The 19909-nt window shown below is 43.6% G+C and overlaps 1 protein-coding gene across 1 annotated transcript; it reads left to right on the top strand.

Annotated features, from left to right (window-relative positions):
- Nucleotides 1–245: 245 nt before the first annotated feature.
- LOC147958738 (uncharacterized) lies at nt 246–19314 on the top strand. The gene is made up of 4 exons (XM_087537898.1): nt 246–380; nt 18513–18547; nt 18649–18834; nt 18919–19314. Exons 1-4 carry the CDS (start codon nt 347–349, stop codon nt 19066–19068), a joined length of 405 nt encoding a protein of 134 aa, XP_087394024.1. The 5' UTR covers nt 246–346; the 3' UTR covers nt 19069–19314.
- The last annotated feature ends 595 nt before the right edge of the window (nt 19315–19909 follow it).

Below are 19909 nucleotides of genomic sequence, written 5' to 3'. Positions count from 1 at the left end.
TACCTGAGATATAATGTTTGATTCTTTGACCGTTCACCACCCTCAGATTTGTGCCTTCGAAGTTGTTGATTTTTATGGCACCAGAACGATAGACCTCCTCGATGGCGTAAGGACCTTCCCATTTATAGAGGAGTTTCCCTGCAAAAATCTAAAACGAGAGTTGTATAAGAATACATAATCACCTACATTAAACTCATGTTTTTGTATCCTTTTGTCATGCCATCTTTTAACTTTTTCTTTAAACAGTTTGGCATTCTCATAGGCCTGGGTTCTCCATTCATCAAGTGAGCTAATGTCAAAAAGCCTCTTCTCACCGACAAGTTTGAAGTCATAGTTGAGCTCTTTAATGTCCCAATATGCCTTGTGTTCTAGTTCAACAGGTAAGTGACAAGCTTTTCCATAAACCATTTTATATTGAGACATACACATGGGATTTTTATATGCAGTTCTATAGGCCCGTAATGCATCATAAAATTTCTTGGAACAATTCTTTCTAGATCTATTAATAGTCTTTTGCAAAATTAATTTAAGCTCTCTATTACTTAATTCTACTTGACCACTAGACTGCGGGTGATACGGAGATGCAATTCTATGATTAACATCGTACTTAGCAAGCATTTTACGAAAAACACCATGAATAAAATGTGAACCACCATCAGTCATTAAGTATCTAGGGACACCAAACCTTGGAAAAATAACTTCTTTAAGCATCTTAATAGAGGTGTTATGATCAGCACTACTAGTTGGAATAACTTTTACCCACTTAGTAACGTAATCAACGACAATTAAAATATGTGTATACCCATTAGAGGAAGGAAACAATCCCATATAATCAAAGCCCAAACATCAAATGGTTCAATAACAAGTGAATAATTCATAGGCATTTCTTGACGTCTACAACATTATCAATTCTTTGACATTCGTCACAAGACAAGACAAACTTACGGGCATCCTTGAATAGAGTAGGCCAATAAAAACCGGATTGCAGTACCTTGGGTGCAGTTCTATCTCCAGCATGGTGTCCTCCATAAGCCTCAGAGTGACACTTGCGTAGGATCTATTCCTGTTCATGCTCAGGTACACAACGTCTAATAACACCATCTACTCCTTCTTTATAAAGGTGTGAATCATCCGAAAAGTAATGTCTTAAATCATAGAAGAACTTTTTCTTTTGCTGGTATGTGAAACTAGGTGGTATAATTTAGCAACTATGTAATTAGCATAATCAGCATACCATGGAGGAGTACGAGAAGCATTTATGACAGCTGGTTGTTCATTAGGAAAGCTATCATCAATAGGTAGTGGGTCATTAAGAACATTCTCTAACCTTGACAAGTTGTCTGCAACGGGGTTCTGAGCTCCCTTTCTATCAATAATATGCAAATCAAATTCTTGTAGCAAGAGAACCCATCTAATAAGTCTAGGTTTAGCATCTTTCTTTTCCATAAGATATTTAATAGCAGCATGATCAGTGTGAACAATTACTTTAGAATCAACAATATAAGGTCTGAACTTATCACAAGCAAATACAACTACTAAAAATTATTTTTCAGTAGTAGCATAGTTTCTCTGGGCACTGTCTAGAGTTTTACTAGCATACTGCATAATATTTAATTTGTTATCAACTCTTTGTCCTAGAACAACACCTACAACATAATCACTAGCATCACACATAATTTCAAAGGGTAAATTCCAATCAGGAGGCTGAACAATAGGTGCAAAAATCAAGGCTTTATTAAGCATTTCAAATGCTTCTAAACAATCATCATCAAAGACAAAAGTAACATCTTTTTGTAAGAGATTAGTCAGAGGCCTAGAAATTTTAGAGAAGTCCTTAATGAACCTCCTATAAAAACCGGCATGACCAAGGAAACTTCTTATACCTTTAATGTCCTTAGGACACGACATCTTTTCAATAGCATCAACTTTAGCTCTATCAACTTCAATACATCTTTCAGAAATTTTATGCCCCAAGACAATACCTTCATTAACCATAAAGTGACACTTCTCCCAATTCAAGACAAGATTAGTTTCTTCACATGTGCAAAACTCGATCAAGGTTGCTTAAGCAATCATCAAAAGAAGTTCCATATACAGAAAAATCATCCATGAATACCTCAACAATCTTTTCACAAAAGTTAGAGAATATAGCAGTCATACATCTTTGAAAGGTAGCAGGTGCATTGCATAAAACAAAAGGCATACGTCTATAAGCAAAGGTACCAAAAGGGCAAGTGAAAGTTGTCTTTTCTTGATCCTATTTTGAAACAAGTATTTGAGAAAAACCAGAATAACCATCTAGAAAGCAAAAATGTGTATGTTTGGATAATCTTTCCAGCATTTGATCAATAAAAGGTAAAGGGTAATGATACTTTTTAGTAGCTTTATTTAATTTGTGGAAATCAATTACCATTCTATAACCTATAACAATTCTTTTTGGGGTCAACAACAATTCTTCACTCCCTGGCAATGCAGCCAGAAAAGAGTCTTGATGACCCACAAGTATAGGGCATCTATCGTAGTCCTTTCGATAAGTAAGAGTGTCGAACCCAACGAGGAGCAGAAGGAAATGATAAGCAGTTTCCACCAAGGTATTCTCTGCAAGCACTGAAATTATCGGTAACAGATAGTTTTGTGATAAGGTAATTTGTAACGGGTAACAAGTGATAAAAGTAAATAAGGTGCAGCAAGATGGCCCAAACCTTTTTGTAGCAAAGGACAAGCCTGGACAAACTCTTATGTAAAGGAAAGCGCTCCCGAGCACACATGGGAATTATCGTCAAGCTAGTTTTCATCACATTCATATGATTCGCGTTCGGTACATTGGTAATTTGATATGTGGGTGGACCGGTGCTTGGGTGCTGCCCTTCCTGGGACAAGCATCCCACTTATGATTAAACCCTCTTGCAAGCATCTGCAACTACAAAAGAAGTATTAAGGTAAACCTAACCATAGCATGAAACATATGGATCCAAATCAGCCCCTTACGAAGCAACTCATAAACTGGGATTTAAACTTCTGTCACTCTAGCAACCCATCATCTACTTATTACTTACCAATGCCTTACCCTAGGCCCAAACAATGGTGAAGTGTCATGTAGTCGACGTTCACATGACACCACTAGAGGAGAGACAACATACAACTCATCAAAATATCGAACGAATACCAAATTCACATGGCTACTTATAGCAAGACTTCTCCCATGTCCTCAGGAACAAACGTAACTACTCACAAATCATATTCATGATCATAATCAGAGGGGTATTAATATGCATAAGGATCTGAACATATGATCTTCCACCGAATAAACCAACTACCATCAACTACAAGGAGTAATCAACACTACTAGTAACCCACGGGTACCAATATGAGGTTTTGAGACAAAGATTGGATACAAGAGATGAACTAGGGTTTGAGATGAGATGGTGATGGTGAAGATGTTGATGGAGATTGACCCCCTCCCGATGAGGGGATCGATGGTGATGACGATGGTGATGATTTCCCCCTCCCGGAGGGATGTTTCCCCAGCAGAACAGCTCCTCCGAAGCCCCAGATTGGTTCCGCCAAGGTTCCGCCTCGTGGCGGCGGAGTTTCATCCCGTGAGCTTGCTTATGATTTTTTCTCGGAAAAAAGACTTAATATAGCAGAAGATGGGCACCGGAGGTCTACCAGGGGGCCCACGAGACAGGGGGCACGCCCAGGGGGTAGGGCGCGCTCTCCTGTTGGGGAACGTTGCAGAAAACAAAAATTTTCCTACTCATTTCACCAAGATCCATCTAGGAGTTCATCTAGCAACGAGTCATCTGATGCATCCACGTACCTTGTAGATCGCGAGCAGAAGCGTTCAAAGAACGTGGATGAGGGAGTCGTTCTCGACGTGATTCGAATCACCGAAGATCCTAGCACCGAACGGACGGCACCTCCGCGTTCAACACACGTACGGAACAGCCACGTCTCCTTCTTCTTGATCCAGCAAGGGGGAAGGAGAGGTTGAGGGAGATGGCACCAGCAGCAGCACGACGGCGTGGTGTTGATGGAGCTGCAGTACTCCGGAAGGGCTTCGCCAAGCGCTATGGAGGAGGAGGAGGTGTTGGAGAGGGAGAAGGAGGCAACCAAAGCATAGGATGAAAGCCCTCCTTCCCCCACTATATATAGGAGGGCCAAGGGGGGGCGCCGGCCCTAGGAGATCCAATCTCCTAGGGTGGGGCGGCGGCCAAGGGGGTTTCCCTCCCCCCAAGGCACCTAGGAGGTGCCTTCCCCTCCTAGGACTCTTCCTCCTTGAAACCCTAGGCGCATGGGCCTCTTGGGGCTGGTGCCCTTGGCCCATGTAGGCCAAGGCGCACCCCCTACAGCCCATGTGGCCCCCCGGGACAGGTGGCCCCACCCGGTGGGCCCCCGGGACCCTTCCGGTGGTCCCGGTACAATACCGATAACCCCGAAACTTGTCCCGATGGCCGAAATAGGACTTCCCATATATAAATCTTTACCTCCGGACTATTCCGGAACTCCTCGTGACGTCCGGGATCTCATCCGGGACTCCGAACAACATTCGGGTTACTGCATATACATATCCCTACAACCCTAGCGTCACCGAACCTTAAGTGTGTAGACCCTACGGGTTCGGGAGACATGTAGACATGACCGAGATCGCTCTCCGGTCGATAACCAACAGCGGGATCTGGATACCCATGTTGGCTCCCACATGCTCCATGATGATCTCATCGGATGAACCACGATGTCGAGGATTCAAACAACCCCGTATACAATTCCCTTTGTCAATCGGTATGTTACTTGCCCGAGATTCGATCGTCGGTATCCCAATACCTTGTTCAATCTCGTTACCGGCAAGTCACTTTACTCGTACCGTAATGCATGATCCCGTGACAAGACACTTGGTCACTTTGAGCTCATTATGATGATGCATTACCGAGTGGGCCAAGTGATACCTCTCCGTCATCCGGAGTGACAAATCCCAGTCTCGATCCGTGTCAACCCAACAGACACTTTCGGAGATACCCGTAGTATACCTTTATAGTCACCCAGTTACGTTGTGACGTTTGGTATACCCAAAGCACTCCTACGGTATCCGGGAGTTACACGATCTCATGGTCTAAGGAAAGGATACTTGACATTGGAAAAACTCTAGCAAATGAACTATACGATCTTTATGCTATGTTTAGGATTGGGTCTTGTCCATCACATCATTGTCCTAATGATGTGATCTCGTTATCAATGACATCCAATGTCCATAGTCAGGAAACCATGACTATCTGTTGATCAACGAGCTAGTCAACTAGAGGCTTACTAGGGACATGTTGGTGTCTGTTATTCACACGTGTATTACGATTTCCGGATAATACAGTTATAGCATGAATAAAGACAATTATCATGAACAAAGAAATATAATAGTAATACTTTTACTATTGCCTCTAGGGCATATTTCCAACAGTCTCCCACTTGCACTAGAGTCAATAATCTAGTTACATTGTGATGAATCGAACACCCATGGAATTCTGGTGTTGATCATGTTTTGCCCTAGGGAGAGGTTTAGTCAACGGATCTGCTATATTCAGGTCCGTATGTACTTTACAAATCTCTATGTCTCCATCTTGAACATTTTCACGAATGGAGTTGAAGCGACGTTTGATGTGCCTTGTCTTCTTGTGAAACCTAGGCTCCTTGGCAAGTGCAATAGCCCCAGTGTTGTTACAAAAGAGTTTGATTGGCCCCGACGCATTGGGTATGACTCCTAGGTCGGTGATGAACTCCTTCACCCATATTGCTTCATGTGCTGCCTCCGAGGCTGCCATGTACTCCGCTTCACATGTAGATCCCGCCACGACGCTCTGCTTGCAACTGCACCAGCTTACTGCCCCACCATTCAAAATATACACGTATCCGATTTGTGACTTAGAGTCATCCAGACCTGTGTCGAAGCTAGCGTCGACGTAACGCTTTACGACGAGCTCTTCGTCACCTCCATAAACGAGAAACATTTCCTTAGTCCTTTTCAGGTACTTTAGGATATTCTTGACCGCTGTCCAGTGTTCCTTACCGGGATTACTTTGGTACCTTCCTACCAAACTTACGGCAAGGTTTACATCAGGTCTGGTACACAGCATGGCATACATAATAGAACCTATGGCTGATGCATAGGGGATGACGCTCATCTCTTCTATATCTTCTGCCGTGGTCGGACATTGAGCTGAGCTCAATTTCATACCTTGTAACACAGGCAAGAACCCCTTCTTAGATTGATCCATATTGAACTTCTTCAATATCTTATCAAGGTATGTGCTTTGTGAAAGACCTATGAGGCATCTTGATCTATCTCTGTAGATCTTGATGCCTAATATATAAGCAGCTTCTCCAAGGTCCTTCATTGAAAAACTCTTATTCAAGTAGGCCTTGATGCTGTCCAAAAGTTCTATATCACTTCCCATCAATAGTATGTCATCTACATATAATATGAGAAATGCTACAGAGCTCCCACTCACTTTCTTGTAAACGCAGGCTTCTCCATAAGTCTGCGTGAACCCAAACGCTTTGATCATCTCATCAAAGCGAATGTTCCAACTCCGAGACGCTTGCACCAGCCCATAAATCGAGCGTTGGAGCTTGCACACCTTGTCAGCATTCTTAGGATCGACAAAACCTTCCGGCTGCATCATATACAATTCTTCCTTAAGGAAACCATTAAGGAATGCCGTTTTGACGTCCATTTGCCATATCTCATAATCATAGAATGCGGCAATTGCTAACATGATTCGGACGGACTTTAGCTTCGCTACTGGTGAGAAAGTCTCATCGTAGTCAACCCCTTGAACTTGTCGATAACCCTTAGCGACAAGCCTAGCTTTATAGATGGTCACATTACCATCCGCGTCTGTCTTCTTCTTAAACATCCATTTATTTTCTATGGCTCGCCGTTCAACGGGCAAGTCAGTCAAAGTCCATACTTCGTTTTCATACATGGATCCTATCTCGGATTTCATGGCTTCTAGCCATTTGTCGGAATCCGGGCCTGCCATCGCTTCTTCATAGTTCGAAGGTTCACTGTTGTCTAACAACATTATTTCCAAGACAGGGTTGCCGTACCACTCTGGTGCGGAACGTGTCCTTGTGGACCTTCGAATTTCAGTAGGAGCTTGATCAGAAGTATCTTGATCATTATCATCAACTTCCTCTCTAGTCGGTGCAGGCACCTCAGAAACATTTTCTTGAGTTGCGCCATTTTCCGATTCAAGAGGCAATACTTCATCAAGTTCTACTTTCCTCCCACTTACTTCTTTCGAGAGAAACTCCTTCTCTAGAAAGGATCCATTTCTGGCAACAAAGATCTTGCCTTCGGATCTGAGGTAGAAGGTATACCCAACAGTTTCTTTAGGGTATCCTATGAAGACGCATTTTTCCGACTTGGGTTCGAGCTTTTCAGGTTGAAGTTTCTTGACATAAGCATCGCATCCCCAAACTTTTAGAAACGACAACTTAGGTTTCTTGCCAAACCATAATTCAAACGGTGTCGTCTCAACGGATTTCGACGGAGCCCTATTTAAAGTGAATGCGGCAGTCTCTAAAGCATAGCTCCAAAAAGATAGCGGTAAATCGGTAAGAGACATCATAGATCGCACCATATCTAATAGAGTGCGATTACGACGTTCGGACACACCATTACGCTGAGGTGTTCCAGGCGGCGTGAGTTGTGAAACTATTCCACATTTTCTTAGGTGTGTGCCAAATTCGTGACTCAAGTATTCTCCTCCACGATCTGATCGCAGAAACTTGATTTTCCTGTCACGTTGATTCTCAACCTCACTCTGAAATTCTTTGAACTTTTCGAAGGTTTCAGACTTGTGTTTCATTAAGTAGACATACCCATATCTACTCAAATCATCAGTGAGGGTGAGAACATAACGATAGCCACCGCGAGCCTCAACACTCATTGGACCGCACACATCAGTATGTATGATTTCCAATAAGTTGGTTGCTCGCTCCATTGTTCCGGAGAACGGAGTCTTGGTCATTTTACCCATGAGGCATGGTTCGCACGTGTCAAATGATTCGTAATCAAGAGACTCTAAAAGTCCATCTGCATGGAGTTTCTTCATGCGTTTGACACCTATGTGACCAAGGCGGCAGTGCCACAAGTATGTGGGACTATCATTATCAACTTTACATCTTTTGGTACTCACACTATGAATATGTGTAGCATTACGCTCGAGATTCATAAAGAATAAACCATTCACCATAGGAGCATGACCATAAAACATATCTCTCATATAAATAGAACAGCCATTATTCTCAGATTTAAATGAGTAGCCATCTCGAATTAAACAAGATCCCGATACGATGTTCATGCTCAAACTTGGCACTAAATAACAATTATTGAGGTTTAAAACTAATCCCATAGGTAAATGTAGAGGCAGCGTGCCGATGGCGATCACATCGACCTTGGAACCATTTCCGACGCGCATCGTCACCTCGTCCTTTGCCAGTCTCCACTTATTCTGCAGCTCCTGCTTTGAGTTACAAATGCGAGCAACTGCACCGGTATCAAATACCCAAGAGCTACTACGAGCACTGGTAAGGTACACATCAATTACATGTATATCATATATACCTTTCGTTTTGCCGGCCTTCTTGTCTGCTAAGTATTTGGGGCAGTTCCGCTTCCAGTGACCACTTCCCTTGCAATAAAAGCACTCAGTCTCGGGCTTGGGTCCATTCTTTGGCTTCTTCCCAGCAGCTTGCTTGCCAGGCGCGGCAACTTCCTTGCCTTTCTTCTTGAAGTTCTTTTTACCCTTGCCTTTCTTGAACATAGTGGTTTTATTGACCATCAACACTTGATGTTCCTTCTTGACTTCTACCTCTGCTGATTTCAGCATTGCAAATACCTCAGGAATGGTCTTTTCCATCCCCTGCATATTGAAGTTCATCACAAAGCTCTTGTAGCTTGGTGGAAGCGACTGGAGGATTCTGTCAATGACCGCGTCATCCGGGAGATTAACTCCCAGCTGAGTCAAGCGGTTATGTAACCCAGACATTGTGAGTATGTGCTCACTGACAGAACTATTTTCCTCCATCTTACAGCTGAAGAATTTGTCGGAGACTTCATATCTCTCGACCCGGGCATGAGCTTGAAAAACCATTTTCAGCTCTTCGAACATCTCATATGCTCCATGTCTCTCAAAACGCTTTTGGAGCCCTGGCTCTAAACTGTAAAGCATGCCACACTGAACGAGGGAGTAGTCATCAGCACGTGTCTGCCAAGTGTTCATAACGTCTTGGTTCTGTGGGACGGGTGGATCACCGAGCAGTGCTTGCAGGACATAATCTTTCTTGGCAGCTATGAGGATGATCCTCAGGTTTCGGACCCAGTCCATATAGTTGCTGCCATCGTCTTTAAGCTTGGTTTTCTCTAGGAACGCGTTGAAATTGAAGACAACGTTGGCCATTTGATCTACAAGACATATTGTAAAGATTTTAGACTAAGTTCATGATAATTAAGTTCATCTAATCAAATTATTCAATGAACTCCCACTTAGATTAGACATCCCTCTTAGTCATCTAAGTATTACATGATCCGAGTTAACTAGGCCGTGTCCGATCATCACGTGAGACGGACTAGTCAACGTCGGTGAACATCTTCATGTTGATCGTATCTTCTATACGACTCATGCTCGACCTTTCGGTCTTCTGTGTTCCGAGGCCATGTCTATACGCATGCTAGGCTCGTCAAGTTAACCCTAAATGTTTTGCATGTGTAAAACTATCTTACACCCGTTGTATGTGAACGTAAGGATCTATCACACCCGATCAACACGTGGTGCTTCGAAACGACGAACTTTAGCAACGGTGCACAGTTAGGGGAGAACACTTCTTGAAATTGTTGTGAGGGATCATCTTATTTACTACCGTCGTTCTAAGCAAACAAGATGCAAAACATGATAAACATCACATGCAATCAAATAATAAACGTGACATGATATGGCCAATATCACATAGCTCCTTTGATCTCCATCTTGGGGCTTTATGATCATCTTGTCACCGGCTTGACACCATGATCTCCATCATCATGATCTCCATCATTGTGTCTCCATAAAGTTGCTCGCCAACTATTACTTCTACTACTATGGCTAACGCGTTTAGCAATAAAGTAAAGTAATTTACATGACGTTTCTTAATGACACGCAGGTCATATAAAAGAATAAAGACAACTCCTATGGCTCCTGCCGGTTGTCATACTCATCGACATGAAAGTCGTGATTCCTATTACAATAGCATGAACATCTCATACATCACATATAGATCATTCATCATTCATCACAACTTTGGCCATATCACATCACAAACCACTTGCTGCAAAAACAAGTTAGACGTCCTCTAATTGTTGTTGCAAGTTTTATGTGGCTGAATTAGGGTTCTAGCAAGAACGTCTTCTTACCTACGTTAAAGCCACAACGTGATTTGTCAACTTCTATTTACCCTTCATAAGGACCCTTTTCATCGAATCCGCTCCAACTAAAGTGGGAGAGACAGACACCCGCCAGCCACCTTATGCAACTAGTGCATGTTAGTCGGTGGAACCGGTCTCACGTAAGCGTACGTGTAAGGTTGGTCCGAGCCGCTTCATCCCACAATGCCGTTGAAGCAATAAAAGACTAGTAGCAGCAAGAAAGTTGACAAATCTACGCCCACAACAAATTGTGTTCTACTCGCGCAAGAAGAACTACGCATAGACCTAGCTCTGATACCACTGTTGGGGAACGTTGCAGAAAACAAAAATTTTCCTACTCGTTTCACCAAGATCCATCTAGGAGTTCATCTAGCAATGAGTCATCTGATGCATCCACGTGCCTTGTAGATCGCGAGCGGAAGCGTTCAAAGAATGTGGATGAGGGAGTCGTTCTCGACGTGATTCGAATCACCGAAGATCCTAGCACCGAACGGACGGCACCTCCGTGTTCAACACACGTACGGAACAGCCACGTCTCCTTCTCCTTGATCCAGCAAGGGGGAAGGAGAGGTTGAGGGAGATGGCACCAGCAGCAGCACGACGGCATGGTGTTGATGGAGCTGCAGTACTCCGGCAGGGCTTCGCCAAGCGCTATGGAGGAGGAGGAGGTGTTGGAGAGGGAGAAGGAGGCAACCAAAGGCGTAGGATGAAAGCCCTCCTTCCCCCACTATATATAGGAGGGCCAAGGGGGGGCACCGGCCCTAGGAGATCCAATCTCCTAGGGTGGGGCGGCGGCCAAGGGGGTTTCCCTCCCCCCCAAGGCACCTAGGAGGTGCCTTCCCCTCCTAGGACTCTTCCTCCTTGAAACCCTAGGCGCATGGGCCTCTTGGGGCTGGTTCCCTTGGCCCATGTAGGCCAAGGCGCACCCCCTACAGCCCATGTGGCCCCCCGGGACAGGTGGCCCCACCCGGTGGGCCCCCGGGACCCTTCCGGTGGTCCCGGTACAATACCGATAACCCCGAAACTTGTCCCGATGGCCGAAATAGGACTTCCCATATATAAATCTTTACCTCCAGACTATTCCGGAACTCCTCGTGATGTCCGGGATCTCATCCGGGACTCCGAACAACATTCGGGTTACTGCATATACATATCCCTACAACCCTAGCGTCACCGAACCTTAAGTGTGTAGACCCTACGGGTTCGGGAGACATGTAGACATGACCGAGATCGCTCTTCGGTCAATAACCAACAGCATGATCTGGATACCCATGTTGGCTCCCACATGCTCCATGATGATCTCATCGGATGAACCACGATGTCAAGGATTCAAACAACCCCGTATACAATTCCCTTTGTCAATCGGTATGTTACTTGCCCGAGATTCGATCGTCGGTATCCCAATACCTTGTTCAATCTCGTTACCGGCAAGTCACTTTACTCGTACCGTAATGCATGATCCCGTGACCAGACTCTTGGTCACTTTGAGCTCATTATGATGATGCATTACCGAGTGGGCCCAGTGATACCTCTCCGTCATCCGGAGTGACAAATCCCAGTCTCGATCCTGACAACCCAACAGACACTTTCGGAGATACCCGTAGTATACCTTTATAGTCACCCAGTTACGTTGTGACGTTTGGTATACCCAAAGCACTCCTATGGTATCCGGGAGTTACACGATCTCATGGTCTAAGGAAAGGATACTTGACATTGGAAAAACTCTAGCAAATGAACTATACGATCTTTATGCTATGTTTAGGATTGGGTCTTGTCCATCACATCATTCTCCTAATGATGTGATCTCGTTATCAATGACATCCAATGTCCATAGTCAGGAAACCATGACTATCTGTTGATCAACGAGCTAGTCAAATAGAGGCTTACTAGGGACATGTTGGTGTCTGTTATTCACACGTGTATTACGATTTCCGGATAATACAGTTGTAGCATGAATAAAGACAATTATCATGAACAAAGAAATATAATAATACTACTTTTACTATTGCCTCTAGGGCATATTTCCAACATCTCCACCCTCGTGGCCAGGGTGTGGACCCCCTCTAGTTAATTCTTTCGCCAATACTTTTTATATATTCCAAAATGTGCTCCCGTGAAGTTTTTGGACTTTTGGAGTTGTGCAGAATAGGTCTCTAATATTTCCTCCTTTTCCAGCCCAGAATATGAGCTGTCGGCATTCTTCCTTTTCATGTAAACCTTGTAAAATAAGAGAGAATAGGCATAAGTATTGTGACATTATGTGTAATAACAGCCCATAATGCAATAAATATTGATATAAAGGCATGATGCAAAATGGACGTATCACACACCACCGTCGAAAGCTAGGGCCATCTCCCGCTTCGCCGCCGCGCCCCGAAGCCGGGAGGTGGCCGTCGTGGCCGCCACTCCACTGCCGGCCACCGTGGCCATCACCCGCTCCGCCACCGCAGCCCGAAGGCAGGAGGTGGTGGTCGTGGCCGCCACCCGGTCGTCGGCCTCCATGGCCGCCAGCCCACCGTCGACCGCCGGGATCATCACCCGCACCGCCACTGTCGCCCGAAGGAGGGGCAGAGGTGGAAGCCCGCACGTGCGTGAGCGACCTTGCACGCTACATCGAGTTCCTATGGGTAGAGGAGGAGCGCCTCATCGAGCATGCAAAGAGCCTTACCGTAGCCGTGGCCGCAGCACACGCCGACGCAGAGGCGAGGAATCAGGAGATCTACGAGTAGTCCGGCCGCTTCGAGAGGGATCGTTTGGAGCGGCAGCGGGCGTTCGAGCTGGCGAGCGTCGTTGAACGTGCAGCAGCGGTAGGCACCGTATTGCATTTGTCCAGCTCGTCGGTAGGCTCCTCCTCCTCCTCTACCTCTTATTGAGCGCGCTCGGCAGAGGAGAGGCTGCTGGAAGTAGCAAAAAGCCCCTCCATGGTAGTATGTAGTAGTATTTAGGGGCTATTTTGTTCAGTTCATCTGACTATAGATGTGTGGTCAAACTGTACAACGTACTTAAAATTAGCTAGTATATATAGTTGAACTAGCTATTTCAGTACGTGGTTGGCAACAATTGGGGAATGATTTCTAGCTTAATTACTGAATTTTAGTTGCAAAAATTACATAGTGCTAATGATTTCTAACTGCATATTTTTACAAATCGCAGTGTTACAAGGATTGACAAATGGCAACGTTACTAGATCAACAAATGTAAATCTTTCCAGTTTGACAAATGGCAACATATCCAATATGACAGATGCAAATCTTACCAAATTGTTTGTACGTGGTTGCACACGGGTCATCCAGAACAACCGTTTGCGTTGAAGGGATGCACAAATCCTGCGTTGCTCTCACTTTGCATACGGGTGTTCTATCTAAATCATTTGCGATCAAGAGCTCTAGAAATCCTACTCGGCACATTTTCTCTTGGCTTCCTGGGGAAGCTATCGGTTTGCATACGGGTGTTCTAACTAAAACGTTTGCGATGAGTGTTTTATATTTAAAAAGCAAACTAAACTGCGGCTTGGGCGCCATTAATAGAGAGGACGCAAGCAAGGCGGGCGGCCATGGAAATCAAAGGGCTCGCGTCCCAGTGAGCCCACGCAGCGTACAGCTCGCACGCTTCCTGGTGAGCCTGTGCACCCGAGGACAACTTGCACGCCTCTCGGTCAGCCTGCGCACCGGATGGCGCTCGCATGCCTCCCATTCAGTCAAGGTCAAGCAGCTATTCGCACGGCACCACCTACAGCCATTAAAACCTTGACACGTGGCGTCACATGAATGGTTAACAGAATTTTGGATTTACTAGAATTTAAAAATCAGGCATCTCAATGTTTTGCCGACAATAAACGGTGCCCCGGTGTTTGAAATTCATGGCCATTTCTTGCATGGGACCTAAGCATGCACCCAAGGACACAGATTTGATTTTTCAACCAATTTATATGCACTACAGCATGTGCATGTGTTCAAATTTGAATTATGCACATAAAATGCATTAAAAACTCAGTTAATGCATAAAATTATCCAAACAAACCCCGAAAAATCACAAAAATTCACACACCACTCATGTTGTTCTATGTTGACACAAGCAAAAAATTTGAAAGCAATAAGAGGCAATGGATACCATTTCGTGCCCAAAGGTGGGACGTTCCCTACCGAAAACCATCATGCTTGTTGTGAGAAGCTCCGGTTTGTGAGAAGCATATACCCAAACCTGTCCCATATGGGACAAAAATTGTACCACGACATGTTGATGCCGCTCCATGATAGCATGCCAAGTTTCATGAATTACAGACGAGTTTTGGATTTACTTGAATTTAAAAACCATGCATCTCAATGTTTTGCCGGAAATCAACGGTGCCCGGGTGTTTGAAATTCATGCCCATTTCTTGCATGGGTCCTAAGCATGCGCCCAAGGACACATATTTGTTTTTTTAACCAATTTATATGCACTGAAGCATGTGCATGTAGTTCAAATTTGAATTATGCACATAAAATGCATTGAAAACTCAATTAATGCATAAAAATGTCCAAACGAACCCCGAAAAATCACGAAAATTCACACAACACTCCTGTTGTTCTATGTTGACACGAGAAAAAAATTGAAAGCAATAAGAGGCAATGGATATCATTTCGTCCCCAAAGGTGGGACGTTCCCTACCGAAAACGATCATGCTTGTTGTGAGAAGCTCCGGTTTGTGGAAGCATATACCCAAACCTGCCCCATGTGGGACAAAATTTGTACCACGGCATGTTGATGCCCCTCCATGATAGCATGACAAGTTTCATGAATTTAAGACAAGTTTTCGATTTACTAGAATTTAAAAACCATGCATCTCAATGTTTTGCCAGCAATCAACGGTGCCCCGGTGTTTGAAATTCATGCCCATTTCTTGCATGGGACCTAAGCATGCACCCAAGGACACATATTTGATCCTTCAACCAATTTATATGCACTTGAGTATGTGCATGTAGTTCAAATTTGAATTATGCACATAGAATGCATTGAAAACTCAGTTAATGCATAGAAATGTCCAAACGAACCCCGAAAAATCACAAAAAATCACACAGCACTCCTGTTGTTCTATGTTGACACGAGAAAAAAATTCAAAAGCAATAAGAGGCAATGGATATCGTTTTTTCCCCAAAGGTGGGACGTTCCCTACCGAAAACCATCATCCTTGTTGTGAGAAGCATATACCCAAACCTGCCCCATATGGGACAAAATTTGTACCACGGCATGTTGATGCTGCTCCATGATAGCATGCCAAGTTTCATGCATTTCAGACGAGTTTTGGATTTACTAGAATTTAAATACCATGCATCTCAATGTTTTGCCGGCAATCAATGGTGCCCCGGTGTTTGAAATTCATGCCCATTTCTTGCATGGGACCTAAGCATGCACCCAAGGACACATATTTGATTTTTCAACCAATTTATACGCACTGGAGCATGCGTATGTAGTTCAAATTTGAATTATGCACATAAAATGCATTGAAAACTCAGTTAATGCATAAAATGGCCAAACGAACCCCAAAAAATCACAAAAAATCACACAACACTCCTGTTGTTCTATGTTGACACGAGAAAATTTTTTGAAAGCAATAAGAGGCAATGGATATCGTTTCGTCCCCAAAGGTGGGACGTTCCCTACGGAAAACCATCATGCTTATTGTGAGAAGCTCCGGTTTGTGAGAAGCATATACCCAAACCTGCCCCATATGAGACAAAATTTGTACCACGACGTGTTGATGCCGCTCCATGATAGCATGCCACTTTTCATGAATTTCAGACGTGTTTTGGATTTACTAGAATTCAAAAACCATGCATCTCAATGTTTTGCCGGCAATCAACGGTGCCCCGGTATTTGAAATTCATGCCCGTTTCTTGCATGGGACCTAAGCATGCACCCAAGGACACATATTTGATTTTTCAACCAATTTATATGCACTGGAGTATGTGCATGTAGTTCAAATTTTAATAATGCACATAAAATGCATTGAAAACTCAGTTAATGCATAAAAATGTCCAAACGAACCCCAAAAATTCATAAAAATTCACACAACACCCATATTGTTCTATGTTGACACGAGAAAAAAAATTGAAAGCAATAAGAGGCAATTGATATCGTTTCGTCCCCAAAGGTGGGACGTTCCCTACTGAAAACCATCATGCTTGTTGTGAGAACCCCCAGTTTGTGAGAAGCATATACCCAAACCTGCCTCATATGGGACAAAATTTGTACCACAGCATGCTGATGCCGCTCCATGATATCATGCCAAGTTTCATGAATTTCAGACGAGTTTTGGATTTACTAGAATTTAAAAACCATGCATCTCAATGTTTTGCCGGCAATCAATGGTGCACCGATGTTTGAAATTCATGCCCATTTCTTGCATGGGACCTAAGCATGCACCCAATGATACAGATTTGATTTTTCAACCAATTTATATGCACTAGAGCATGTGCATGTAGTTCAAATTTGAATTATGCACATAAAATGCATTGAAAACTCAGTTAATGCATAAAAATGTCCAAACGAACCCTGAATATTTCCAATTCTTTTATGATCACTGCATATAAAATGTCTATCAATTCAAACACCGTCCATGGCCGTTGTGACCCCATTATGTAATTCAAATCAAGACCAAAAATCAAGTAGATCCCACACAGTTTATTATAACCAACCATGTGAGATGCAGCACAAAATATCTTCGGACCGTGTCTGATGACACTTTGCGCGCCAGTTTTTTGGCTCAAGTGATTCCAAGTTTTCAGCTTCCGCGGAAATATCTACCTTCCCGCCCCCTCCCCTTACCAAAAGCACATTTCCCCCCTTTCCGCCTTCCTTTCCAAGTTGAAACCTTCACTCCTTGCTTGCAGCGCTGCCGCCACCTCGCCGGTGACCCTCCTTCACGCTGCTCGGCCTCGCCTATCCGGGAAGGTAACCCACACCCGACTCCCATCCTCCTCCTCCTTCCACATCCCACATGGCTCGACCGCCGGTGCGAGCGCGACACCTTCCACCCAAATCACCGACCCCTCCACCAAATAAGCGCCGGCCTAAGCCACGGTGCACGCAGTATAGCCAGGACCTCAAGGAGCATTTGGCAATGGAGAAGCAAATCGCGGCCACACGCGCGGATGAGGTCGGGATGGCTGCCACTCATGCCGACCCCCAGATCTTGAAGAAGCACATTGCCATTTGCTAGCTACGCCGGTTATGCATGATCGGTTTACCCGTTGTGTGTGCTGCTCCTGCCTTTCCTTCACAAATTCTAGTGAATTGTGCTATCTAATTTTACCATGCAATCTGTTGCTCTAGTGTATATGTTCTATATGTCGTGTAGTGTGGTGCTCACTTAGTAACTGTCTTGTTAATTAGTTGTCGTCTTCAGTTAACTGTTTGGTTCAAATCTGCAAATGTGATGTCCAATTCTTCAGGATGCAATTTTGTATTGTCTTCCATGTGAGAAATAAGTCAAATTTATCTTTACAAAATTGTGGGTGCATTCTGTTATTGTATACCATGTGAGGAATAAATTGAATTTGGCTGTAGTAAATACATGAGAAACAAATACAATTGCTACAATTGGCTGTAATTCACTGTTTGGTTAACTGTCTGATCTTCTATTAGGAGTATGTTATATTGTGCAATGTGGTGCTCAGATAATGTTTGGTTCATTTGTTGTGGTGTTTAGTTAACTGCTTGGTTCAATGATATATTGTGCAATGTGGTGCTCAGTTAATGTTTGGTTCATTTGTTGTGGTGTTTAGTTAACTGCTTGGTTCAATTCTGCAATGCGATGTCCAATTGTCGTGGGTAGGATTTTTTATTGTTGTGCATATGAGGTATAAATCGAATTTGGCTGCACTTAATACATGAGAAACATATAAAAGTGCTATATTTCCTAGTTCTTAATCATGCTTGGTTTGGATAAATGGGTTTTCCCTGTGGCCTGAATTAATCTGATGAATCTGCAATGTGATTATTTTTCATCAACATATTTTACTGATAGCATGCGAACCTTTACTTAACCTGATGACTAACTACTTTATATGTGTTGCAGGGAAACAATGGGAAGCTCTAAGGTTTACAATCGAGGTTAGGACGTGCATAGTTCATTGTCTAATAGCACATTATTGTGCAATTGAAGGAACCATTCTAATATTTAGGTTCTTAACAATTTGGTCTTGCACATGTAGGTCATGCATGCTGTCAGAGGTTTTGACCCACTGTTCGACCCTTTTTGCATATGGGAAAATGAGTTGGCCATGAATATCAGTCAAGTCAAGAAACTCAGAAAGATTGTTAGGATAAAGAAATTAGCGACAAAAAACAAAAAGATCTATGTCTGTACAATGAAGAAGACATCAGTTCACTACATGATGGTACTAACTATTATACGTTTCCTTTTTATTCCTTTTCCCCATTTCCAATATAGAGAAGATATTTATGCACATCCTTGTTTTCAGGCCTTTCCAAAGAAGTTCACTGATGATAACCTCTCAAACCACCTGTATGGTCAGGAGGCGAGGAAGGTATTCATACAACACCCACGGTTCAATATTGAAGTGTTCGTGAAGAGGACGAAGGATGGACGGTCAATTATGCACATGCACTAGCCTAAAGATACAAAGACGTTCAACATCAATGAAGGCTCAATATTCGCCTTCTGCTTCAGCAGTTTTCCTGATGAGAGACATATGTCTATGTACCGTCTATGATGCTAATTTCGAAAGGTTATAGATGTTGCATGTGAAACTTAGTCCTGGTGTAGTGTGTAATGGGGTAGCTGGGTGCTGAAGCTATATGATGTTGTACTCTGATGTATTTCAATTATGAAAATGAAATATATTGTGTGCTTAATATGAACTGTCAATTAGATTAATAAATGGATTATGAATAATCGGATAATTAGCCTGCTAGTGGCGAATTAGCCTACTAATTGGGTTTTGCTATTGCAAACGGTTGTTAAAAAAATACCATGGGTGATGACCTCAGGCAACGCACACAATTTCTAGGAATAAACCGTGTTGGATCAGTGAACAATGACACGCGACCTTCTCTTGAAAACTGTTTGTGTTAGGCCACCTTGCGCAAACGTTTACCACATAAAAACTGTGTGTGATGGACAACCTTTGCCACACAGTTTCTTCCACGGACCGTGTGTGATATATTCAATTATGCAAGCGATTTAACAGGAAAAAATGTGTGTGATGTACCTGTGAATGGAAACGTTTTCCTTCGAGCGACTGTGTGGGATGTACATACGAACGGAAACGTTTAGCGGGGACTGACTGTGTGGGATGTACTTGCGACCGGAAACAATTTCACCGTATAATTGTATTTTTTTAGCTCTACTATATGTATTTACGTATTTGAGCGCTTGCCGGTCACGCACGACCTCATTTTGCCGAACATGTGTGCCAGAAGGGCATATCCCCGACGGTTTCTGGGTCGTGT

Source organism: Triticum urartu, chromosome 7A (assembly GCF_056163025.1).
Source record: "Triticum urartu cultivar PI428250 chromosome 7A, HENAU_Tu73, whole genome shotgun sequence".
In the NCBI taxonomy this organism is placed as follows: Eukaryota; Viridiplantae; Streptophyta; class Magnoliopsida; order Poales; family Poaceae; genus Triticum; species Triticum urartu.
The sequence above is the reverse complement of the archived record's forward strand: the minus strand, read 5'-3'. Positions and strand labels throughout refer to the sequence as shown.

What these genes read in the sequence shown, in the direction of transcription:
- LOC147958738 (XM_087537898.1), top strand. Translation starts at nt 347, where the DNA reads ATGTCCCAATATGCCTTGTGTTCTAGTTCAACAG. An exon ending in CTTGTGTTCTAGTTCAACAG is followed by an intron (nt 381 to 18,512) that starts GTAAGTGACAAG and finishes TATGTGTTGCAG; the next exon opens with GGAAACAATGGGAAGCTCTA. An exon ending in CATCAGTTCACTACATGATG is followed by an intron (nt 18,835 to 18,918) that starts GTACTAACTATT and finishes CCTTGTTTTCAG; the next exon opens with GCCTTTCCAAAGAAGTTCAC.